Source organism: Colossoma macropomum, unplaced genomic scaffold (genome assembly GCF_904425465.1).
Source record: "Colossoma macropomum unplaced genomic scaffold, Colossoma_macropomum, whole genome shotgun sequence".
Classification (NCBI taxonomy): domain Eukaryota; kingdom Metazoa; phylum Chordata; class Actinopteri; order Characiformes; family Serrasalmidae; genus Colossoma; species Colossoma macropomum.
In genome coordinates this window covers 10,101,096-10,120,899 of record NW_023494795.1, presented here as the reverse complement: position 1 = coordinate 10,120,899, position 19,804 = coordinate 10,101,096, and the positions used below count along the sequence as shown (strand labels likewise).

The following is a 19,804-nucleotide window of genomic DNA, read 5'->3' as shown; positions in this document are numbered from 1 at the left end:
TGGGAAACAAACTAAACATAAAATGTGGTCTTTGCAAAAGTTTTGACACATTATATTGCGTTTTCTTTTTTTAAACATGTTAAGCTGAGCATGTAAATAGAAATTTTGCTCTAAATTATGCAAAAAAATGCCATATTCAACTATGTTCTCTGTTGATCAGAGGTCTTTAATTAAATTTCAATAAGGCCCAGTCAAAGAAAATTTCCTCAAGCAAAAGTCCGGAACATCACAATGTCTGACTTGCATTATGATTCAGTGCCATATACTGTTTACTGAAGTAGCCTAGTAGTTAAATCAGTATCTTATGTAGTCGACAACTGAATATCAAATCAAATAAAGTACAATTCAGTCATATTTCAATAATCTTTATTGTCAGTTTTCTCTTTTTAGAGCCATATAAAATAATCTGGCTCACTTTCTTCTCCGACTGCTGTGTCTCGCCTCGTCCCTCCCCTCACTCACTCGAGTCTCAGTGCTCAATGTAATGCACAGATCTGATTGGCTGAGTAGCGTCACGTGATATTTACACCGCATACAATTGGTCTGTGAGTCTCCCGGGCCGCTAAAGCCGTACTGTAAATGCTAGAAAAATTATGCAGATTAAAATAGGACCACCACGTCGAAATTAAATAATTCTCCTCAGTTTATCGGTTAAAGGTCCAGGTACGTACAGGACAGCGTCTGGGTCCGGACTCGGACCGCGGACTGCCTTTTATTGACCTCTGCTGTAGAGGGTGTGCTGTTTTTATGAACAAAACATAATTTGACTGGAAGTATTCAGATTTTTGCATATGACTGTAGCTGTAACAATGACTTAAAGCTTTCTTTAAAATCAATAAATAAATATAGAATAAATCAATAAGCCTTAATAAACGCATATGATAGTTGATTCCAAAGTTCTGTGTGGTTGAAAGTGTACGTGAGAAATGATGGGTTGTGTCCTGGCACAGGTTCGGCCGCTGAACACAGACGGCTCTCTAAATCTGCTGGGCTTAGAAACAGTGAGGCTGATCTACTTCAGAAACAAGACTGCAGGTATGAGCAACACCAGCTGAACCTTGGATTAATCTTCGTGGACTGTTTTGATTTGGAGTGTTGAGTGTCTGAGGTGTGTGTCTGAGGTGTGTGTGTCTGAGGTGTGTGTCTGGTCTGTAATCTCTGGGTGTGTGTCTCAGAGGGAGATGAGCTGGTGGTGCCGGAGGTGTCGGATAACAGCCGGAAGCAGATGGTGCGCAGCATGAACAACAAGAGACGCTTCTCTTTCCGCATACCTGAGGAGGAGAGACTGCAACAAAGGAGGTGCACACACTCTCACACACTCACACAGGCACTCACAAACTCAGCACACACTCAACATCTGTCTCATTTACTCCGAAAGCTTTACACATGTCATGGGGCTTACTGCAGAGCAGACTGTCATTTGTGACGATCTCTGCTTCACATTCTCTCAGGGCCTAACCCAATTGTTTTCATCATTTGTAGTATAAGTATGCATTACATAGCACAGTGTAAAAACAACACTATCCATTTCACACAGACTTTGATTCAGCGTAGGTGCCAACCAGTGCTCCCCCAATCTTAGCGCAAAGCTCGAGAAAAGGTAGTGAAACTGCACAGAACAGTCTGCAAGCAGGTGCTGTAGTGAAACTGCATTTAACAGTTTTAATAGAAAAGTGAGGGCATTATAAATATGTAGAGTCACTATATTAACCGAAAAATGTGGCTTTCTTCTTTTTTTTAACGCAGCTGCTGAAAAAGGTTTAATACTTTAATTGCAGTGAGTAGAAAATGAAAATAAATTGTCTTATGAAAGCATCTGGATCCTAGTGTTGAATACCTGGCAACCTACAGACGCATAGACTGATTACGTCACATAGCAAAATGTAAAACACTATTCATTTCACGCAGAATGAGACAAACCCAAAGAACTCAAAGCCTGCAATTGCGGGCAAAACAGTCACTTTTAGCCTTCATAACTTCAGAACGGTTTAAGCTACAGACATGATACACATATCAAACCTTTCAGCAGACCCGGTGTTAACTAGCCATCATGACATCATCGAGCTGTGACGTTAGCATCAGTGAGTAATTTGGCTTGGAAAATCACCCAAAATCCTGAAATTACTGTTCTGCTTTTAGCCCTCATATTCCAACAAAGGGTTAAAACAGCAACATGATTCACACATCAGGTCACTCATCAGACTCTGCTTCACCATCCAGAGTGATTTCATCCATCTGTGACCATCCATCAGCCAGCAGTCCAGCTCCAAAATCACCCAAACCCCACTCACTACTGTTATACTACATCTCTGCTTTTAGCCTTCATATTATAAACAAAGGGTTAAAATAGCGACATGATTTACACGCCAGAACACTCAGAGGAACCTGACCTCACTAGCCAGAGTGAGAGACACCAGCTCTACCATCACACAAACCAGAAATACAGCTCAAACACACAGCCAGATCACTGTAAAACCTGCTATTAGCTCTCTGCTTTAGCCTTCATATGGCAACAAAAGGGTTAAACACCACTGATACTAGTAGTAACTATATTCACACACAAGTCAAAGCCTGAAAGCATCTTTATAAAGAGGAATTCCACAATTAAAATAAAAATCTGCGTAATTCAGGCCCTGAGATGTAAAAGTCATTCAGAGTGGTTTGATATGAAATGGTTGATTGTAGAGAAACTTACTGACTCATATTTCTTTACAGTAGTGATAATAAGAACCAGGAATCACAATGTCTGCATTGCAGAAATAGCCATTTAATTTACTACCCGAAAAGACAACCTACATGTGTCTTCTGAGCTCTATATGTAATGTTGATGATGGTAAAATAGTTGTAACTCTAAAAAAAATAAGTTTTCTTTGGGGACTATTTTGCAGTGCCCCACCTGTCCCTCTCCATCATAAATGGTTTCAAAAATCTGTTAATAAATAAATAAATAATTAAATACATACATACATACATACATACATACATTCATACATTCATACATTCATTCATTCATTTATTCATACATGCATGAATAAATAAACAGTGTCTCAGATATCAGGCAGCATATTCATAACCATTTCATGCAGTAGTTTTCTGGGAGCTTTGTAGCTTTTTGGGCCGTTAAAAGGTTCCAGATGTCCGGTTCCCATCACCACCACTGTGAACAATTCTGACTCTGTAAGTTTCTGTAGAGCAGAGCGTTGAACCTAATAGGTTCAATATATCAATGGACTGTTCCCCATTCATCATTGGTCAGTTGCTGACCACAGGACTGCTTTTGATCATGTATTGTTTGGGTGGTGGACCATTCTGAAGAGTGACACTGACAAGGTAGCTGCATGACAGTCTGTGGCGTAATACAAATCAGACAAAGCAGTGTTGCTGGAGTTTTTACACACGTCAGTGTCACTGCTAGGTTAAGAGCGGTCCACCCCAAAAAATCCTGTGGTTAGAAACTGAGCAAGGTGGATGTACAAGGTTAGCTATTAATAAATGGAATTCAATCATGCTGAGTAATCCGGAATTGCTATGAGTCATTTTTAGCAGGATTAGCATTCCTTAGCATTTCTAGCCCCTTTTCCTTTGTAACGGCGCTTTTTTTATCCTAATCTAACTTTTAATTTTATGTTTGATTATTTAACTATCCTAATTTCATTTCTTATTTGATTTTTAATGATTTCCTATTTTAAATTTATTGTGTTAATCATGTTTTACTAATGTTTTAATGTTGTTTTCAATTATGTTTCTCTATTCGCGTTTACATTTTTTAACCTCCTCAACTCCTGGAGACCACCAGGTTCCAAAACACATTTCGTCATATTCTTCATAACTTTCATATTTCATAAGCTACATTCAGAAGGTGGGGGTCGTATGAGAGCTGTAACTGTCTTCTTTCCAGTCAAATAGATGGGTGATGTCATTTTAAACCCTTACAATAAAAGAAGCTGAACTTATTTTTTTTTTTTTGCAGTTACTGAATAATTTGCCTTATGATTTGGTCATGTAAATTCAGAAAAACCAGATATACCCTGGTCAGTAATTCTGTATTTTTTTCATTTGTAAAGCATGTTGAATGACAGCAGTAGGAAAGGTGATTTATAAATAATCTTGCCTTGACTTTTTTTTTGGTGAAGTGTTCCACTAATGTGTGATGTCTTACGTGTGACTTCAGAGAGATGCTGAGGGACCCTGAGAAGAGGAACAAGCTGATCTCAAACCCAACCAATTTTAATCATGTGGCTCACATGGGACCTGGGGATGGCATCCAGATCCTAAAGGATCTGCCCATGGTGAGCACATCAGCACTCACAGTACTGCTTCTACATTCATAACAGCCTTTCAGTACAGGCAGTGTGGACATGTTGTATCAGTGGTGGACATTCATCAGATTTCACACAAGCTCTTTCATCAGTCCTGCTCACATGTGTTGTATGTCTGTTCTTGTTTGTCTCTTCTGTCTGTCTTTCTGTGTGTCTCTGCGTCTGATCTGTAGAATGTGCGCGCTCAGGAGAATCGGCCTGGTTTCAGTGGCTCAGTCAGTATCCCGTCCATGGCTAAAACCCGGGCCGAACCGGGCCGGTCCATGAGCGCCAGCAGTGGTCTGGGCATACGTGAGTACTGCACTCCAACACACACAGACCACTTCCTACACCTATTCAACCCAGTGACTGAGGCACTAAAAGACTACCTGTATATTTTGTTTACTTTGAGTTTTGCAGTAAAAAAGATGAATTTACTGTTTTCAGTTATTGCTCATCTAGGCTGGCTGATATATGGAATATTTCTTAGATATTTGCAGGGATTATTTGGAGATTCAAAAAAAAATTGGAAACCTCAAATTTTTTATGACATGTAAAGTGACCAGATAGTACAGTGCAGTGGTTCCCAACCCTGTCCACATTTTTCCTTCATCCTTGTGTTGTGAGTTGGGTTGGAGCAAAAAAAGTGGACCGCCTGGGCACCCTGAGGACCCGGTTGGGAACCGCTGCTATTGTGAATAACACCAGTGCTTTGCGCACAGAAGAGCAAGGTTCAGTTCCCCATTCAGGAGGGGATACAGGAAAGATGTTTTGGATAAGAGGGTCTGCTGAATATGCAGATGTACTGAAGTCTATGATTGGAATGGTTAAGATTTAGTACCACTGGGGGAACCCCCACCCCCCCCACCCCCCCTCCCGTGCAGGTATACGGCGTACTACCACGTCAATCTTACCAGAATTTCATGCCGAGCTTATTCGTGTAAGAGTGTACATGTAAAAAGGGCTTCACTGTCTCTCTCAGGTTCCTCTTCGCAGAACGGCAGCGCTCTGAGGAGGGAGCTGTCGAGCGGTAGCTACAGCTCCAAGCGCCAGACCATGACTTCTCCGTCTGAAAGCTCACTGTCCTCAGGTGGGGGTATGGATATTGGAGATGCGCCGCTGTCCCAGTTCGACAGAGAGGTGAGTCCACCTCAGATTGAGAAAAGTCCGATTTTCATGCTCGCCATTCCAGAAAGCCATGGTTAGCCATGCCTGCTTAGCATTGCATCAGCAGGGAAAAAGTGGAAGTGCTTACCATCCAATTAGATTGAATGGCACAAGCTTCTCTAATTAAAAAAATGAAAATGGGATACTTATTGCAGGTTGAATACTACCAGTGTAGCTCCATTTAAAAAAGTGACTGTGATAAAGTACAATTGTTGTTTTAATAGTAAGACAGACTGCTTTAACCCCCTAAACTGCAAAGATGTATTTGGCCCCACGGTTTGATTCTTCATTCTCATATCTACATAATATATAGTAGTTACTGAATAACAGACCTGCAGCTTACAGGGTTAACACGTCTATATGATGTTACACAACTCTGTCTTAGCAAACCAAGTAGCTGTCAAAAAGCTCTCCAACAGTCTTCAGACTGAACTGCTCGCATCCCAATCCCTAAATACCATTTCCTAGCGCACAAGCCAGCTCGCGAGACCCCTGTTCTGGCAGTGAGGCCTGCATGGCATTCATACGAGGCCCAGGAGTGTTTCTTCAGCTGCAGAAGCTTCACCCAGCCTAGCCATGCAGCAACAGCCATGCCTGCCTGTCTGTTTGCTCAGTGATTCCTAACCCTGGTTCAGAAGTACCCTTGTCCTGCACATTTATTTTTTTTATATTTAAAATTTAAATTTAGAAATGATTGCTCTATGAAAGACAGAAACATCAATTAAATATTAATTAGTAACATTAAATAAAATTGGTAGCATTACTGAGTGTGTACATGCACTTGTAAAGCCTAAATGTCAGCTCTGTCAGGTTAGTTTTGGGTTTTATATATATATATATATTCAGTGAACCATACAGATCTTTCCGTTTTGTTCAAAGCTTGATTTGAAAGACTCTACAAACTGACCTGCACTCAGGCTAATTCAGTACAGATTCAGCCTAACGTTACTGCTCAGCCCCTGATAAGCTGATTCAGGCTATTAAAATATTCTAATTATTATTTTAATGCTATCATTTTCTGAGGACATTTTCTCAGGACATTTACCAGCTTCTTGTTCAACTTCTCCCATTCCACCTTAAATAGTGCAGCAGTTACATTCTGAACTGCTGCGGCATTTAAGGTGGAACGGGAAAATTCTAACAAGCAGCCGGAAAAGAAGAAGCTAAATTCAGCCTCGTAGTTTTAACACTGGTAGTACTTTTTGACGAGGAATTTTAGGCTATCAAAATACACACCTACATAGAGGTTTTATTTATTTGTATACCTGTAAATCTGCTCTACAATAGGACATTTCGATAAGGTAGCACAGCTCATCAGAGCACCGCCACAGCCTGTACTTTCGTGTATCTTAGTGACATCAAATTTATGCGCAGTAACTTAAGCTTCCATGTAGCAATATTCATATTCTGACTCATTAACGACCTCGTAATTCAGAGGATCCAGTGGTATTCGGGAGAAAAATGTACACAGGACAAAACGTATCAGGCTCTGAACATGTTTATGTAACACAGGGAGTGACGGCGGCGATTTTTCGAAAACCCCATTCATTCTGGCCATCGAGAAATCAAGCTTAGACACAGAGTTTCTAATATGGACAAAACACGGACTACAGAATGACGCACAACTACAGGACTATGAGCTAACATTAACATTAAAGCTAACAAGATCTAACGTAATGTCGAATGGTGAGAGGAACTTGCTTTACGTAATGTGTTTTTCTTCTGAGTGGACAGTATATTCGTTTGTAGAGGCAACACTGAGAACCGAGAAATATCTTCCTATTGTTTCAGGTCCCTTTAAGTGTCCGCTATTGTGGTTAGTAAAATACGCCGCTCTACTGTAGACTTTTAAAGCCTTGGCTTCTGCCAACGTTCCTCGACACGCTCACACTAAGGCTTTGTGAAACTGACGTTCACTGCCCCAGACTACACGCCTGATGCTCCATTCATTTGCTGAACATAAAGGACATTTCAAAATAGCAAAACCGGTTGTCCAGTCCTGCTGGGGAACGTATCGATACGAGCAGTTTATTCTTCTACAAGACAAGTATCCAAATCCCCAAACCTACATAGTGCTGGGGTAAATAGGGATTTTTTTGGACCTGGTGTTTTACAGCCAGGAATGTGCAGGGCAAGGGGTACTCCAGGACCAGGACTGGAAATCCTCTCAGTGTGGCTTCCATCCCGCCCCATCCCTCTCAGGCCAATAAAATAGCTTCCGCTGGGCCTCATCTCAGATCACCCACGCTTATCCGTGCTACACCCTACATCCCCATACCACAACACCTAGTACCTCCTTCCAACCCTTTCTGAGCATTCCCCAATGTGGAAGCCAGTCTCTGGCTCTCAGTGTGCCTTTCCTCCCCTGTGGCAGGCCGTGTCGCCCTCGGAGAAGACGCCCGATCTGAAACGGGCGTTAAGGACCCTGCTTAGTAAAATGAAGGTAAAGTTTTCACACTTGCAGCCAAAGCACACACGCATTTTCTCTGTCACCTGTACAATCGGACGCATCCGCAGAGAGCTTCCCCCACCAGCACTGCCATTATTTTGCTCTGGTTTGAGCCGTTCCAAAGCCCTCAGCCTCTGTCTATAGTCCCCTGAAGCACCTGACACTAGTAGGATCGAGGATCTCCAGCTTGCACAACTTTGTAAATTTCCATTTTGGAATGGCAAGGTTCTGTCAGCATGCGCCTCCATACCTGTGCATCAAACGCAACAAGACAGAACCACACAGTAAGGAAGGTCTGGAGTAGTTAAGTCTGTTCTCACAGTAACTGAACGCATCCATGGCTTCTGCATGTATTTTAAAGCTCACTATTTTATGAGGCATCAGGAGCAACTTCAGCACTTCAAGAACAATTCATCTTCCTTTTGGCATTCACAAAGTGGTCATCCTCAAAAACACTGATTCTGAAGATCTCGTATCTCCTTTTTGATGTTTTTCAGTTTTTGACATAATTTGAAAATACCTGTTACCCTTTACATTGTATGTAAATTTTATGATGAATGGACCAAAAGAAATGGCCCAAAATGACTTGGGAAAAAGTCTGGTTCCATTGACTTACATTAAAAGTAAAGTAGGTTTTTTCCTTCTCCTGTAAAGTTACCATTTTGGAGATACAAGGTTTTTTCCAACAACAGCGACATGTTTTTAATAAAGGTTATTCGTCCTTGCTATTGTTGCAAAGTGCCCTATTCCCAAAAACACCAATGAGTGATACCTCACTAAACTCATGCATTGTAAACATGGCATAGCAGATATTAGATTAATAAAGTAATTATTCTTAATGTCTGAAATGTACTTTCAATGATTATATATAATGTAAATTTATGTGAAATAGCAGTGTCAAATTTGTTCATTACATTAGAATATTTTTTGTTTAAGAAAAATCGCTCTTAAATAGGAGCCGTTTTTGTAACTCTTTTACAGAATACTATTTATGGCTGTTTAATAAACAGTATTTACTTTTGATGATATGCTCTGCATTCTGAACTTGATGTTGCCCGAAACAGTATGAGCAGATATTTCTCCGAGCACTGTAATTTTGGGTTATATTAGTAGGTCTGCTGTGTTTACGAGGCTTACGAGAGTGAAGATCAAAGCAGTGAAGTATCAGTGTTACAAAAGATTTAGCTCTGGGTCTTTATGTATGAGGTGTTTCAGAGTGAGAGCATTGATCCAACGTCCACATAATCCTTTCCACCTGGATATTAAAGGGAATTCTGGATCAGCATTCTGCCTTGCTTTCATGCATATGAACCCTGAGCTCAAATATTTGTAAGACCTCTGCATGCGCAGGTAGAGGCTTCACCACCCCATTCACTCGTTTGTAGGTGTGTAAAATGTAGCTGTATTGTTTATAGTTTACTTCTTATACTTATATAGTAAACACTTGTTTCTTTTTACTGTAGATGCAGCACTGCGTTGTCTATATGCTGATTTCAGGTCTCAGATTGTAGCAGGCTTTGAAAAATATCTCCATCATACTAATAAGCAGATCTCCTTTAACACCTGAAAATGCAGGCAGTTCTATGTGGCCCACGTCACTCATGACTACATGCATAACTTATAATACAATTTGATACATATTAGTATCAGAAGTGAAAAAAGTACAGAGAAACTGAACTTGAGTGAAAGTATGGGTACTGTAAAACTGTACTGAAGTAAAAGCCAGAACATAAAAAACTACTTGATTAACCCTTGTGTGGTGTTCAGGTCTGTGGGACCCATTTTCAGTGTTTACCAAGAGAAAAAATGATGTGATTTATTATAATTTCAGCCTCAGATTTCTTGGTCTTTGCTCATTTTCTGTGAAGAGCATATAAAATAACCCATTTTCAGTGTCTTCACTCTGTTCACCCCCCACACATTTATATTACACATGTGGTGTTGGGTGAACCCACGGGGAGTAAAAGTGTGGAGGTGCTGTGACTCTGTGTTCTCCTCCTACATGGCCTTCAGTGTGTGTGTGTGTCTGTGTGTGTGTTTGTTTGTATATGTGTGTGTCTGTATGTGAGGGTGGACAACATGGACAGGCTGCTGACTGGCTACAGCTGCTAAAGGAGAACCCTACACTGGCCACTTGTGATATTTTAAACATCTGGTATTTTTACATAAATTGTTATGGCTGTAAAAACAATAATGTTGTGGGTCCACCAGACCACTGAGTAACAAACACATCAACACCACACAAGGGTTAAGTGTCAAAAGTATTGAGATTTAGATATAAAATATAAAAGTAAAAATAAATGTTTTCTTCATTTTCTTTGCAACTCAACTGATTAATATGAAAGTATCCCATTTTTTGAGATTTGTTTCTAGTACTTCGAAGGTCAAAATGATTAAAATGCACGTTTTTTTTCTAGTGGACATGTAATTGAGTAAAAGTCCAAGTATTTCATTTTAATAATACTTGTGTAAAGTACATATATTCTATAATAACTCTTTAGTACAAGTACTCAAGTATTGATTAGCATCATAGTTTCTGAGTTACTGGATAACAAGTCTTAAAGTTGATGACTGAGTGAAAAGCCTGCAGTATAAAAGAATGCAAGACATTGTGCAACTGAAAGCAGCATGTATTCCTCTCCGTTAACACTGCGGTTCTCTTTAAGGTTCTAACGTTGGTGTTTCTGTTTGGTGTTGCAGGATTCGGACTCACCGCGTCACTCCACTGCCTCCAACAGCTCCACCTTCAGCAGCCCGCCGAGCCCCGCCTCCCCACACAAGACCAAGTCTCTCTCGCTGGAGAGTACAGACCGTATGGCCTGGGACACATGATAGACAGCAGCTTGAGACCAATCACAACATGCCCTGGCCCAGCCTGCCACAGGCTCCTCCCCCCATCCCTGCCCATGGAACTGCACCTGGTGCTACAGGCCCCTCCCACTTCATTCTGCAAGAGGTTCTCAGTTGAGGAAAAGATGCGGGAGAGGATGCTGGACTGTCAGTGGGGGTGGCGTCTGCGTGTGTCTGTGTGTGTGTGTGTGTGTGTGTGTGTGTGGCCAGGGCATAAGTTGGAATGAATAGGACCCTCTACATGTGGCGTGAAGCTGACTGGTGAAAAATTTAAGCTTCATAGCGTCACTGGCTGGACTTCAGCCCTCCCAATCCAGGCAACGGTCACTGCTGCAAAGGGGGATTTTATCTAGACTGGCATTTGTATATAGACTGGGGTTTTCGGGGGGTGAACTTATTTATTTCTAGCTATTAAAAAAACAGTATCATTTCCCTCATTTTCTTCTTCAACTGTGGACCATAACGACAGCTGCATTTGTGGGGGAACAAACAAACAAACAAAAAAAAAGACCAAAATACGGCAGCGTATATTTTCTTCGCTATAGAAAATAATTGGTGCAGAGACTTCTAGTTGGCTCCAGCTTTCTTCGTGATACGCTCTCGTCATCACCTCATTACTTGCATTACTTCCTTCTGTAGACTCTCTAGCATCTCTAATAGCTTTCTGTTTCAGTTTATCTCCACATTTTGAGTTTGACAACACAATCAAAATCTTCCACAAAGCGCCACTGACCTGTGAAACCACAGAGTTCCATCGCAAAGATGTACATAGGCTAAAAGTATAGTATAATATATAATAAGGAAATACTGTAGAGGAAAAAACAGAGGAAGCTTTTTTTTTTATTTAAAATTGTTTTGATGCACCCATGCCAAGGTTATTTTAAATTTTATTTGCTTTGTTGTATTTTGACCATTTTTTTTTTAATTTGACTCTTGAAAACTTTGTTTTACCATTGAAGATTTTTGTGAGAGTCACGTTGCTAAATGTTTAACCTGCAACACAAAAAAAAAACCGAAGCGTCTCTTTGCTCTGATGTTATTTTCTCTATTGTAAGAGATAGCAATATGTATTACCTGAAATGAGATTACGACACGCAAATACATCTGTATTTTGCCCCCCACAAGAAAGAAGAGTGTGTGAGAAAAATGTCTGATGCAGTTTTGTCAGTCTGTTAAGTTTTATTCCCAAAGATATGGAACAATGTAGCTTCTCAGAAAACGTCTTTGTGTGGGGAAACAGTATTTTTGATCCTATTTAATTGCACATTCATACCACTTTACTGATTGTGAACGTCACTGTTATACTTCATTATGACAGATATAAAGTGTAAGCTGGCCGAGGATGCTCTTTCATCTCCCTGCACAACTTTGTTGTCCTTAAAATCTTTGCCTTGGTGTTTAAAAATAAAGCCTCCGACGACCGTTTCCGATGGTTTTGATATTGTATTATATGTTTAGCTCCCTGGAGAGGGGTAATTATGGGACCATGGGTGGAACCCTTCATTAAATTCCCCACTGAATAATGTTTAGATTTGCACTCTACGAAGGTCTTAAGATTTGGACACAAACTTTCTTTGTAGCTCTGGTTGGTTTATGGTTTGTACTTGCCAGAATGTTGTTAGTCATGTATGCCTGTCTTCTCCTTTCCATGTTAACAATCTCTGAGGCCTGAACGAAGTTCTTGGGATTTGTGCTCCAGTGCAATCTTCACTTTATCTGTAGAAACCAACGCATACAGACTGCTGTAAAATCTCCAGTCTTCTGTTTTTATGACTGAAGATGGAATCTTTCAACAAAACCGATCACTTCCAGAGGCTCATCAACTGGCTTTCAACTCAGGATTCTCAATGTCATTCCATCTGCAGCTGAAGCTAACATGTGAAAGAACATACCGGGCAGCTGTTACCCAAATGCAGTGATGTTTAGTGATGCACACGGGGAACACGGGGGCCGTTTAAACAGTCAGCCAGAGAAGCCAGTCCATTATAAAATGCTTCTGCGTTTCAGTGGATCTACGTTACCTTTGATGTGCTGTCATATATCACTTTTTTTAGAATATGCTTTGTAATAATTTGTACAGTTTTGCATGTCATAGATGTATTAATTTCTTGGTTTCATTCCATGGTTGTATTACGTTTTTTTCACGTTTTTAGAGGTGGGGGTATGTTTTCTTGCAGAGAGCTCACTACAGGCGATCTTTGTCTTTGTTTTTTTTTTGCACAGAGATATTTAAGACAGAAGGTGGAGCAAATTAATGGATTGAACTGACCACTAAGCAAATGTGGAGAACGTATTACATAACCTGACTCTGATGTAACTCAATAAACGGAGGGAGATGACACGTGCTGGTGTTCTGTTCTACATTAATGCGTTTTGTCAAGGAAAGACTCGAAACCTGTTTCCGGATAGCTGTACAAAAAAGGTCTTTGTTACAAAACTTCACAGTTTACAAAAATGGACACAACCGAAAGAACTACTTTGTTAGTGCTAAGACTGTCAATGAGAAGAATTCAGCTTGAAGATCAGTTTCAGTTTTCCTATTCAGTATTTCTAAAGTGGGAAATAAACCTTTTTTAAAAAATCTATCCTACATCTAAAACAGCAGATACAAACCTCCAACTTTCGAGCTGTTACTGTGATCTGTAACACGCGTGCCAAATGCTTTTCACCAACAAAAACAGGTAGTTATCAACCATTGTTACTCCTGTTGTACTTAAATTGAGAAAAGTCTACTAAAAGTGCAATAACAATGGAACAAGACCTGTTCAGCGTCACAGTTAGAGAGGTTCATTAAAAAAAACAGAAAATTTACACGAACGTTGGGCCTGAGCATAAAGCAGCAAGTGCTTCAACACATCAAGATAATGTATCTAAAGCCCTTACAGTTTTACCCTGTTGATACTGGAGCCCTTTGGTCAGATGGGCCTCGCTAAGTTTCTGCATCCCAAATGGGCTTTGGAAATATGGAAGTCACAGGATTGGAGTGCAATATACAGTTCTACCAAGATTAAGCTCAGTCTTGGTCTCATTATAGTCCACCATCAAAATCCATTTTGTCCAAATGCACCCATCCCATCCTCCTCTGCTGTTTTTAAGGTCCATGTGCTAGAAGATTTAACCTGATATGCATTTTTCCTCCCGTTTTCTCTTCTGCACGTCCTCCGTTTACATCCCTTACAGTGACTCTTAAAGCTCAAGCGGTGGCTCCGTCCTCCTCCATGACGCGGTGGATGCCGTTACCAGGGCCGCTCTGGACTGCCTGCGGTGTGCTGCTCAGGTCCCGGACGCTGCTGTGATGTGACTGGCTGTCCAGGCGCTGTGAGCTGCCGTGCCGTGATTGGCTGTCCAGGCGGTTGGTGCTGCTGTGGTGAAGCTGCTCGTGGAGTCGCTGCGTGCTCCCGTGGGGAAGTCGCTCTTCAGCACCACGGATACTACAGGCTGTGTACCTACATCAGGAAAAACAGTGCAGTGAGAAAGGATTACGGCACGTTTCTGCAGACGTGAATGCTTTTCTATTTTAGATAGTAATATTAATTATACAATTTATACAATTTCCCACTTAGACTATGTTGCTGATCAGACAGGACAAAAGTACACTGTGTAGCAAGAAACAGTAGTTACTACAATCTCTTTAGGCCTGAATTTTTTGTTTGGATTTTTCCCCAATTTTCTCCCCAGTGTAGTTGTTTCCAATTCCCCCCACTAGTTAGGACTCCCCCAGTCACACAATACCACCAGCACTAGGAGGGCGAAGGCCAGCACAGGCTTCCTCCGGGACCTGTGAAGCACCACCGCATCTTTTCGAACTGCCACTCACACAACGTCACTGGACAGCTGAACTCGCTCAGAGGAAAGCGCCAACCGCCAGATCTGTTATGTCAGCTAAAAGACGCCTGCGCTGACTAGCATCACCTTTGGGTAATGGGGGGAGAGGGGGCAGAGAGGGGGGCTTCCTACCCACCCAGAGAGCGAGGCCAATTGTGCTCTCTTGGACTCCCAGCTACGGATGCCTGTAGCATCACCAGGGATCGAACTCGCGACCTAATGACAGAGCCAACATTTAGATGGCTGCGCCACTCTAGAGCTCACTGCCCATTCTGTTGTCCACACTGACATACTGTTATCTATAAAATTACAATGCAGATACATCACAGTGTGCCAGTATTCACCACTACTGAAAATGCTTCTTTTTGCCTTCTTTTATCTTTTTTTTTTTTTCATTAAAATTATCTGGCTCACATTATTTATGTCATAAAATTGCTACACAGATTGGCCAAAATCAAAATCATAAACCTGTCAACTGCTTGTTTGAATTCAAATCTTGGCTGATTCTGATGGTGCACTCCTAATACGCTCTCCAAAAAGAAGTCCTGTCTCTCACCTGCCGTCCCGTGAGCGGTGCAGGCTCCCATGGAAGCTGCTGGCTTTGCTGCGCACACTGCCTGCACGGCTGGTGCTGCCGCTGGCCGGCTCATCCAGCATGGCCAGGTGTGTGGAGGAGGCGTGTGTGGATGTCCCCTGTGTGGAAGTGCCCCGCGATTTTCGGACCACCGGCGCCCCGGGCTCGCGCAGCAGCAGCTGGGTGAAGTCGGGCTCCTGCAGCACCTGCCTGCTCTCGTGCACCGTGCTGCTGGGGACGGGCGTGGTGGAGAGCGTGAAAGAGGGTGATGGCGGGAGGTCGTGGGGAGGCGAGAAGGGCAGGGACAGACGCAGAAGCGAGGGAACAGAGAAGGGGAAGACGGCAGGGCCGAGGGAGGAGGAGAAGGGGGGGATTGAGGAGAGGGTGGAGCAGGGGGTGGGAGAGGGGATTAATGCACTGATACAGGGGGAACCAGGGGTGTGAGAGCGCAGAGAGGGAGGCCTTTTCACTAATGCTACAAACACTCTCACTCATATAAATTTCAGGATTACAGGGGTGAAACACGCTGTGGAATGATTTGCTGGGATGGACATTAGTATATCAGTATATAGTGTATTTGGTCAGCTTTCTGGATGAGAGGGATTATCATAAAAATAGCTCTAGAAAGAGGTAAGTATAATAATTTTCTAGGCCAAATGAAAATTTTTCATAGTCTAAATGACATAATAAGTAACACTCCACCCAGTAATAATGGCTGTCTGCATAAAAATTTAAAGACAAATGTCTCTTCATCTGTCTGATAGACTGTTGGGCACAATAACTTGGGGCAACTATCTGATTATCCATTATCATTCAATCTGATTATCTAGCCTGATTAGCATTTATCACCGACAACTTACCTGGTCATCAAAACCTCCATTTACATGGGTAATGTAGTCCATGAGTAGCTTAAACAGATACTTCATCTAAAAATACTAACATTGCCAATAATTACTTACTGCTAGTGGGGACCAGTTAACATGTGCATAACGTAAACCAGCCCCAGCTGGCATTGTAGTGTCCAGAAAATCAACCACGTATTGTGAATTTCTATTATAAACTGCTTGTGGTCAGTTTCAAGAGACTCACTCTTTTCTCCGGTGGCCGTGGAAGAAACTGGCCCACTCAAAGCAGGTCTTCTTACTGCCCACCCAGAAGACAGAGGGTATGCCCACCACCAGCATCATCAGGTACTTAATGAGAAAGAGGGAGATGTCCGGCCTGCTCGTCTGCTCCACCTGTGCAGTAAAGACAGCAGTCAGGAGTTAAAAGTTGCAAAACAACAGATAAACGATCCTGCTGCTAATGACAAACATGAACAAATTCATACACAAATCCTTAATACAATGTTATTCTTAACTGAGAAGGCAGTAAGACTGGAAGAGCTCTACCAGTGTTCTGTAGGCAAAACCATATCTGTGGTTAAGTAAGGAAGTGAATGCCACTGTAAGTAAAGAGGTAGGAGGCCTGAATTCAAAGAGCTGCCAGGAAAAACAACTAGTCTGTTAGGAGAAAGAAGTGCATTATATTTTACTTAAGAAATAATTATTTCAGTGCGTTTTAGGATATTGACTCATATGGATGAACTGCATGACCTGCCCATTTCCCCATAATTTAGGTACTTGTGGTGGTCCTTAGCTGTTTTGTGCATACAATTCTGACAAAGCAGTAGGCCAGTCACAATCATGACATTTTAGCTCAAAACCACAACCCCATTCCCAAAAACGTTGGGGCGCTGTGCAAAATGTAAATAAAAACAAAATGCAATGATGTGCAAATAATTTAAACCCTATATTTCATTGAAAATACTACAAAGACTACCTAATAAATAAAAATACAACCAAACCACATTCTGTTCATTGCAATGTAAACATATGATAGTTAAAGCTAACAGCTGTGGAAAATAATTGTGATCAGCTCTAATAATTGCGATCAGGAGATTATTTATTAATTGTGACAGGCCAACAAAGTGGCCTATTTTTCTTTAACTTAAGCCCCTAAAGCAGTTTTTTGTTTGGGCCAAATATTTGCCACTGAGTTAATCTACAACCTCTTTTTACAGACTTTCCCAGAGCTGTGACCACAAAACCTATTGCTTGCTTCTTTTGTCTTGCTGCAAATTGCTTGGGCTCCTACAAACTGACTTCACCATACAGAATCACATATTAAATTTATGATTTGCACCATATTTTAGTAGGTATCAGGATTAGAGGTGATTAAGGCTGAAATAAACCTGATTTGTAATCAGAGCATGCAGACACCTTTTCCCCAGAGAGGATGCAGCATGCAGCCATGATGTTCACATGACACTGTGTATGTGTGTGTGTGTGTGTGTGTGTGTGTGTGTGCTCGAGCATGCCTGTGCATGTCACTGTTGCCATGGGTTGCGTGTGCGTGATCGTGTGGACAGGATGCGTTTTTATCTCAGCTCACTGCATCAAGCACAATGCTGAAGGCATAAACATAGCTGCAGTCAACACGACGTCTGTTCTCTCTCTCTCCCTCTCCCTCTCTCTTTCTCTACGTCTCTCTGTGTTCACACACACACCCTAAAATGACATCCCTGCTGCTTAGTCTGCATTCAAAACAGCTCTTGTACATCAGCTGCATAACAAAGGACACATGCAGTATAATTAGGACACAACCCCACAATTCACAATGCACTAATTCTATTCATTACAATACAGACCAAGCAGGCAGACAAAAATGTGTACGGTGCATCTGTACACAAGCACAGGGCTCTGCAACTCCGTCACAACGAAGCCTCGCTGTCTTACATATCAGAAGACGCTGCAGTAAACAGGGACTCATTAAAAAAAATCCTAATGCAGCCTCAGGCACGCACACAAACACACAAACATAGTGACACTCCCTCGTTACTCGAGATTGGCTTGAGTCACCGCACGACAAATCAGTCTAAACATTCCTTGTTCATAGCTGTCACTCAAATCGCAGCACCCTCCATGTCGTGTTATAGGGAATGCACTGTAGACACAAATAGTCGAGCACACAGCTGCTCTTGTTTATGCACTGTGGGTAAATCCAGTCATGTTCTACTCTGGTTCTGTCTATTTCACAGACAGTGTGGAAGCTACACAAGAGAGGTCATGGATACAGTATCCCAGACATTCATGTTTGCCTGAGAAGTCGAAAGTCGTCAATGTCATTTTGCCATGTTATTTAAATGTAATGACATATTTAATTATGCACCGAGTTATGCTTCCATTCAAATCACATTCTGCGTCAACGGCTTGGAGTCTGTGCTTCAGACTGTTTTCTGTTACTGAGAAACAACAAAATGTAAAGGTTGGTTTATCTGTGCACAAATTAAGTCTGTATGCACCGTAACTTTTACTCAAATTCAAGTCACTTTAATTATAAATACCTAGCGTGGTACTGACAGAAAATGTAGAATCTGCACTTTCAACAGATTTTCTCAACTGTTGTCAATGAACTACAAGTGAGAAATAACTAATATCGAGTTACATCATGGTTTTGGTGTTGCTGGCAGTAAGGGTGAGATTTTTGCATACTCATATTCTACATATCATCACTGTCCAATGAAAAACAAGTATCTCCAAAATAGTAACTTTACAGGAGAGGGCAAAAACCTTCCTTACTTTCAATGTAAGTTAACAGAAAAAGTTTTTATTCTAAGCAATTTTGGAGCATTTCTATTGGTCCAATCATCATGAAATTTTCACACAATGTAAAGGAGAACTGCTGAGCTCAAATGATGCAGAAAAATAAAAATCGCCAAAAAAGGAGATGCATGTTTTTCATTGGACAGCGACGATATGCTGCTCTCACAGGACATACTACCTCACTGTACACTCTCCACTCACTCTGTATATATGTATATTATATTTATACTTGCATATCTATATTTTTTACCACTATACCGTCCTTCTGCACTTTATATGTAAATAATACTGTATTATGCACTTCTGGTTAGATGCGAACTGCATTTCATTGGCTCTGTACAATGACAATAAAGTTGGATCTAATCTAATCTAATCTTAAAGTTCTCCAGTGCATTCATCTTCAAGAGTTCTGTATATCGTCGCTGTCCAATGAAAAACAAGTATCTCTAAAAAAGTAACTTCACAGAAGAGGGCAAAAACATTTGTTACTTTCAATGTAAGATAATGTAAATGTTATTCCAAGCAATTTCATGCCATGGATTTTATGTTGGTCCAATCATCATGAAATGTCCACACAATGTAAAGGACATCTGCCATGCTTGAATAATGTGGAAAAGTAAAAACTGAAAAAATGGGGATGCATGTTTTTCTTTGGACAGCGATGATCTCCAATCAGGCACGGCTTCTGACCAACTATAAACCAAAGCTATTTTAGAGGCAATCAAATGCATCTCTTGAACAGAACCATCTCACTGAGATCTGAGAGAGAGAGAGAGAGATGCAGAGAAATGCATAGAGTGAGTGTGTTTAATTATTTACAGCTAACGGAAGAGAGCAGAGTTTGCTTGAGGCTCAAAGGTACCAGCTTAATGCACAACAGTGGGGATAAACCCATCCTGTCAGTGTCGTAACAAGACTTAAATAATTGACTGTAATTTTTGTAACTGGACCTTCTCAGCAGGTCTGCTCATCTTTAAAGCCTCAATGAGGCCTCTTC

The 19,804-nt window shown here is 41.3% G+C and overlaps 2 protein-coding genes across 6 annotated transcripts in view; one reads left to right on the top strand and one right to left on the bottom strand.

Moving 5' to 3' along the window:
• Positions 1 to 11,282, top strand: part of cdc42bpab (CDC42 binding protein kinase alpha (DMPK-like) b) — a 125,489-nt gene extending 114,207 nt beyond the window's left edge. For 2 of the 3 annotated variants that reach the window (XM_036581384.1, XM_036581383.1), the window contains exons 34-39: positions 951 to 1,035; positions 1,176 to 1,299; positions 4,172 to 4,289; positions 4,493 to 4,610; positions 5,281 to 5,438; positions 10,615 to 11,282. In XM_036581384.1, the coding sequence (XP_036437277.1) occupies positions 951 to 1,035; positions 1,176 to 1,299; positions 4,172 to 4,289; positions 4,493 to 4,610; positions 5,281 to 5,438; positions 10,615 to 10,746 (735 nt within the window). In that variant the 3' untranslated portion in view covers positions 10,747 to 11,282. Of the gene's footprint in view, positions 1 to 950; positions 1,036 to 1,175; positions 1,300 to 4,171; positions 4,290 to 4,492; positions 4,611 to 5,280; positions 5,439 to 7,839; positions 7,909 to 10,614 lie in introns of all 3 variants that reach the window. The other variant, XM_036581382.1, reaches the window with a different exon arrangement.
• A 1,880-nt stretch (positions 11,283 to 13,162) lies between these two features.
• The window catches only part of fzd3a (frizzled class receptor 3a), a 19,475-nt gene continuing 12,833 nt past the window's right edge, over positions 13,163 to 19,804 (bottom strand). For 2 of the 3 annotated variants that reach the window (XM_036581385.1, XM_036581386.1), the window contains exons 5-7: positions 16,253 to 16,401; positions 15,146 to 15,394; positions 13,163 to 14,210 (exon numbers count right to left, since the gene is read on the bottom strand). In XM_036581385.1, coding sequence (XP_036437278.1) covers positions 13,958 to 14,210; positions 15,146 to 15,394; positions 16,253 to 16,401 — 651 coding nt within the window. In that variant the 3' untranslated portion in view covers positions 13,163 to 13,957. The remainder of the gene's footprint in view (positions 14,211 to 15,145; positions 15,395 to 16,252; positions 16,402 to 19,804) is intronic. The other variant, XM_036581387.1, reaches the window with a different exon arrangement.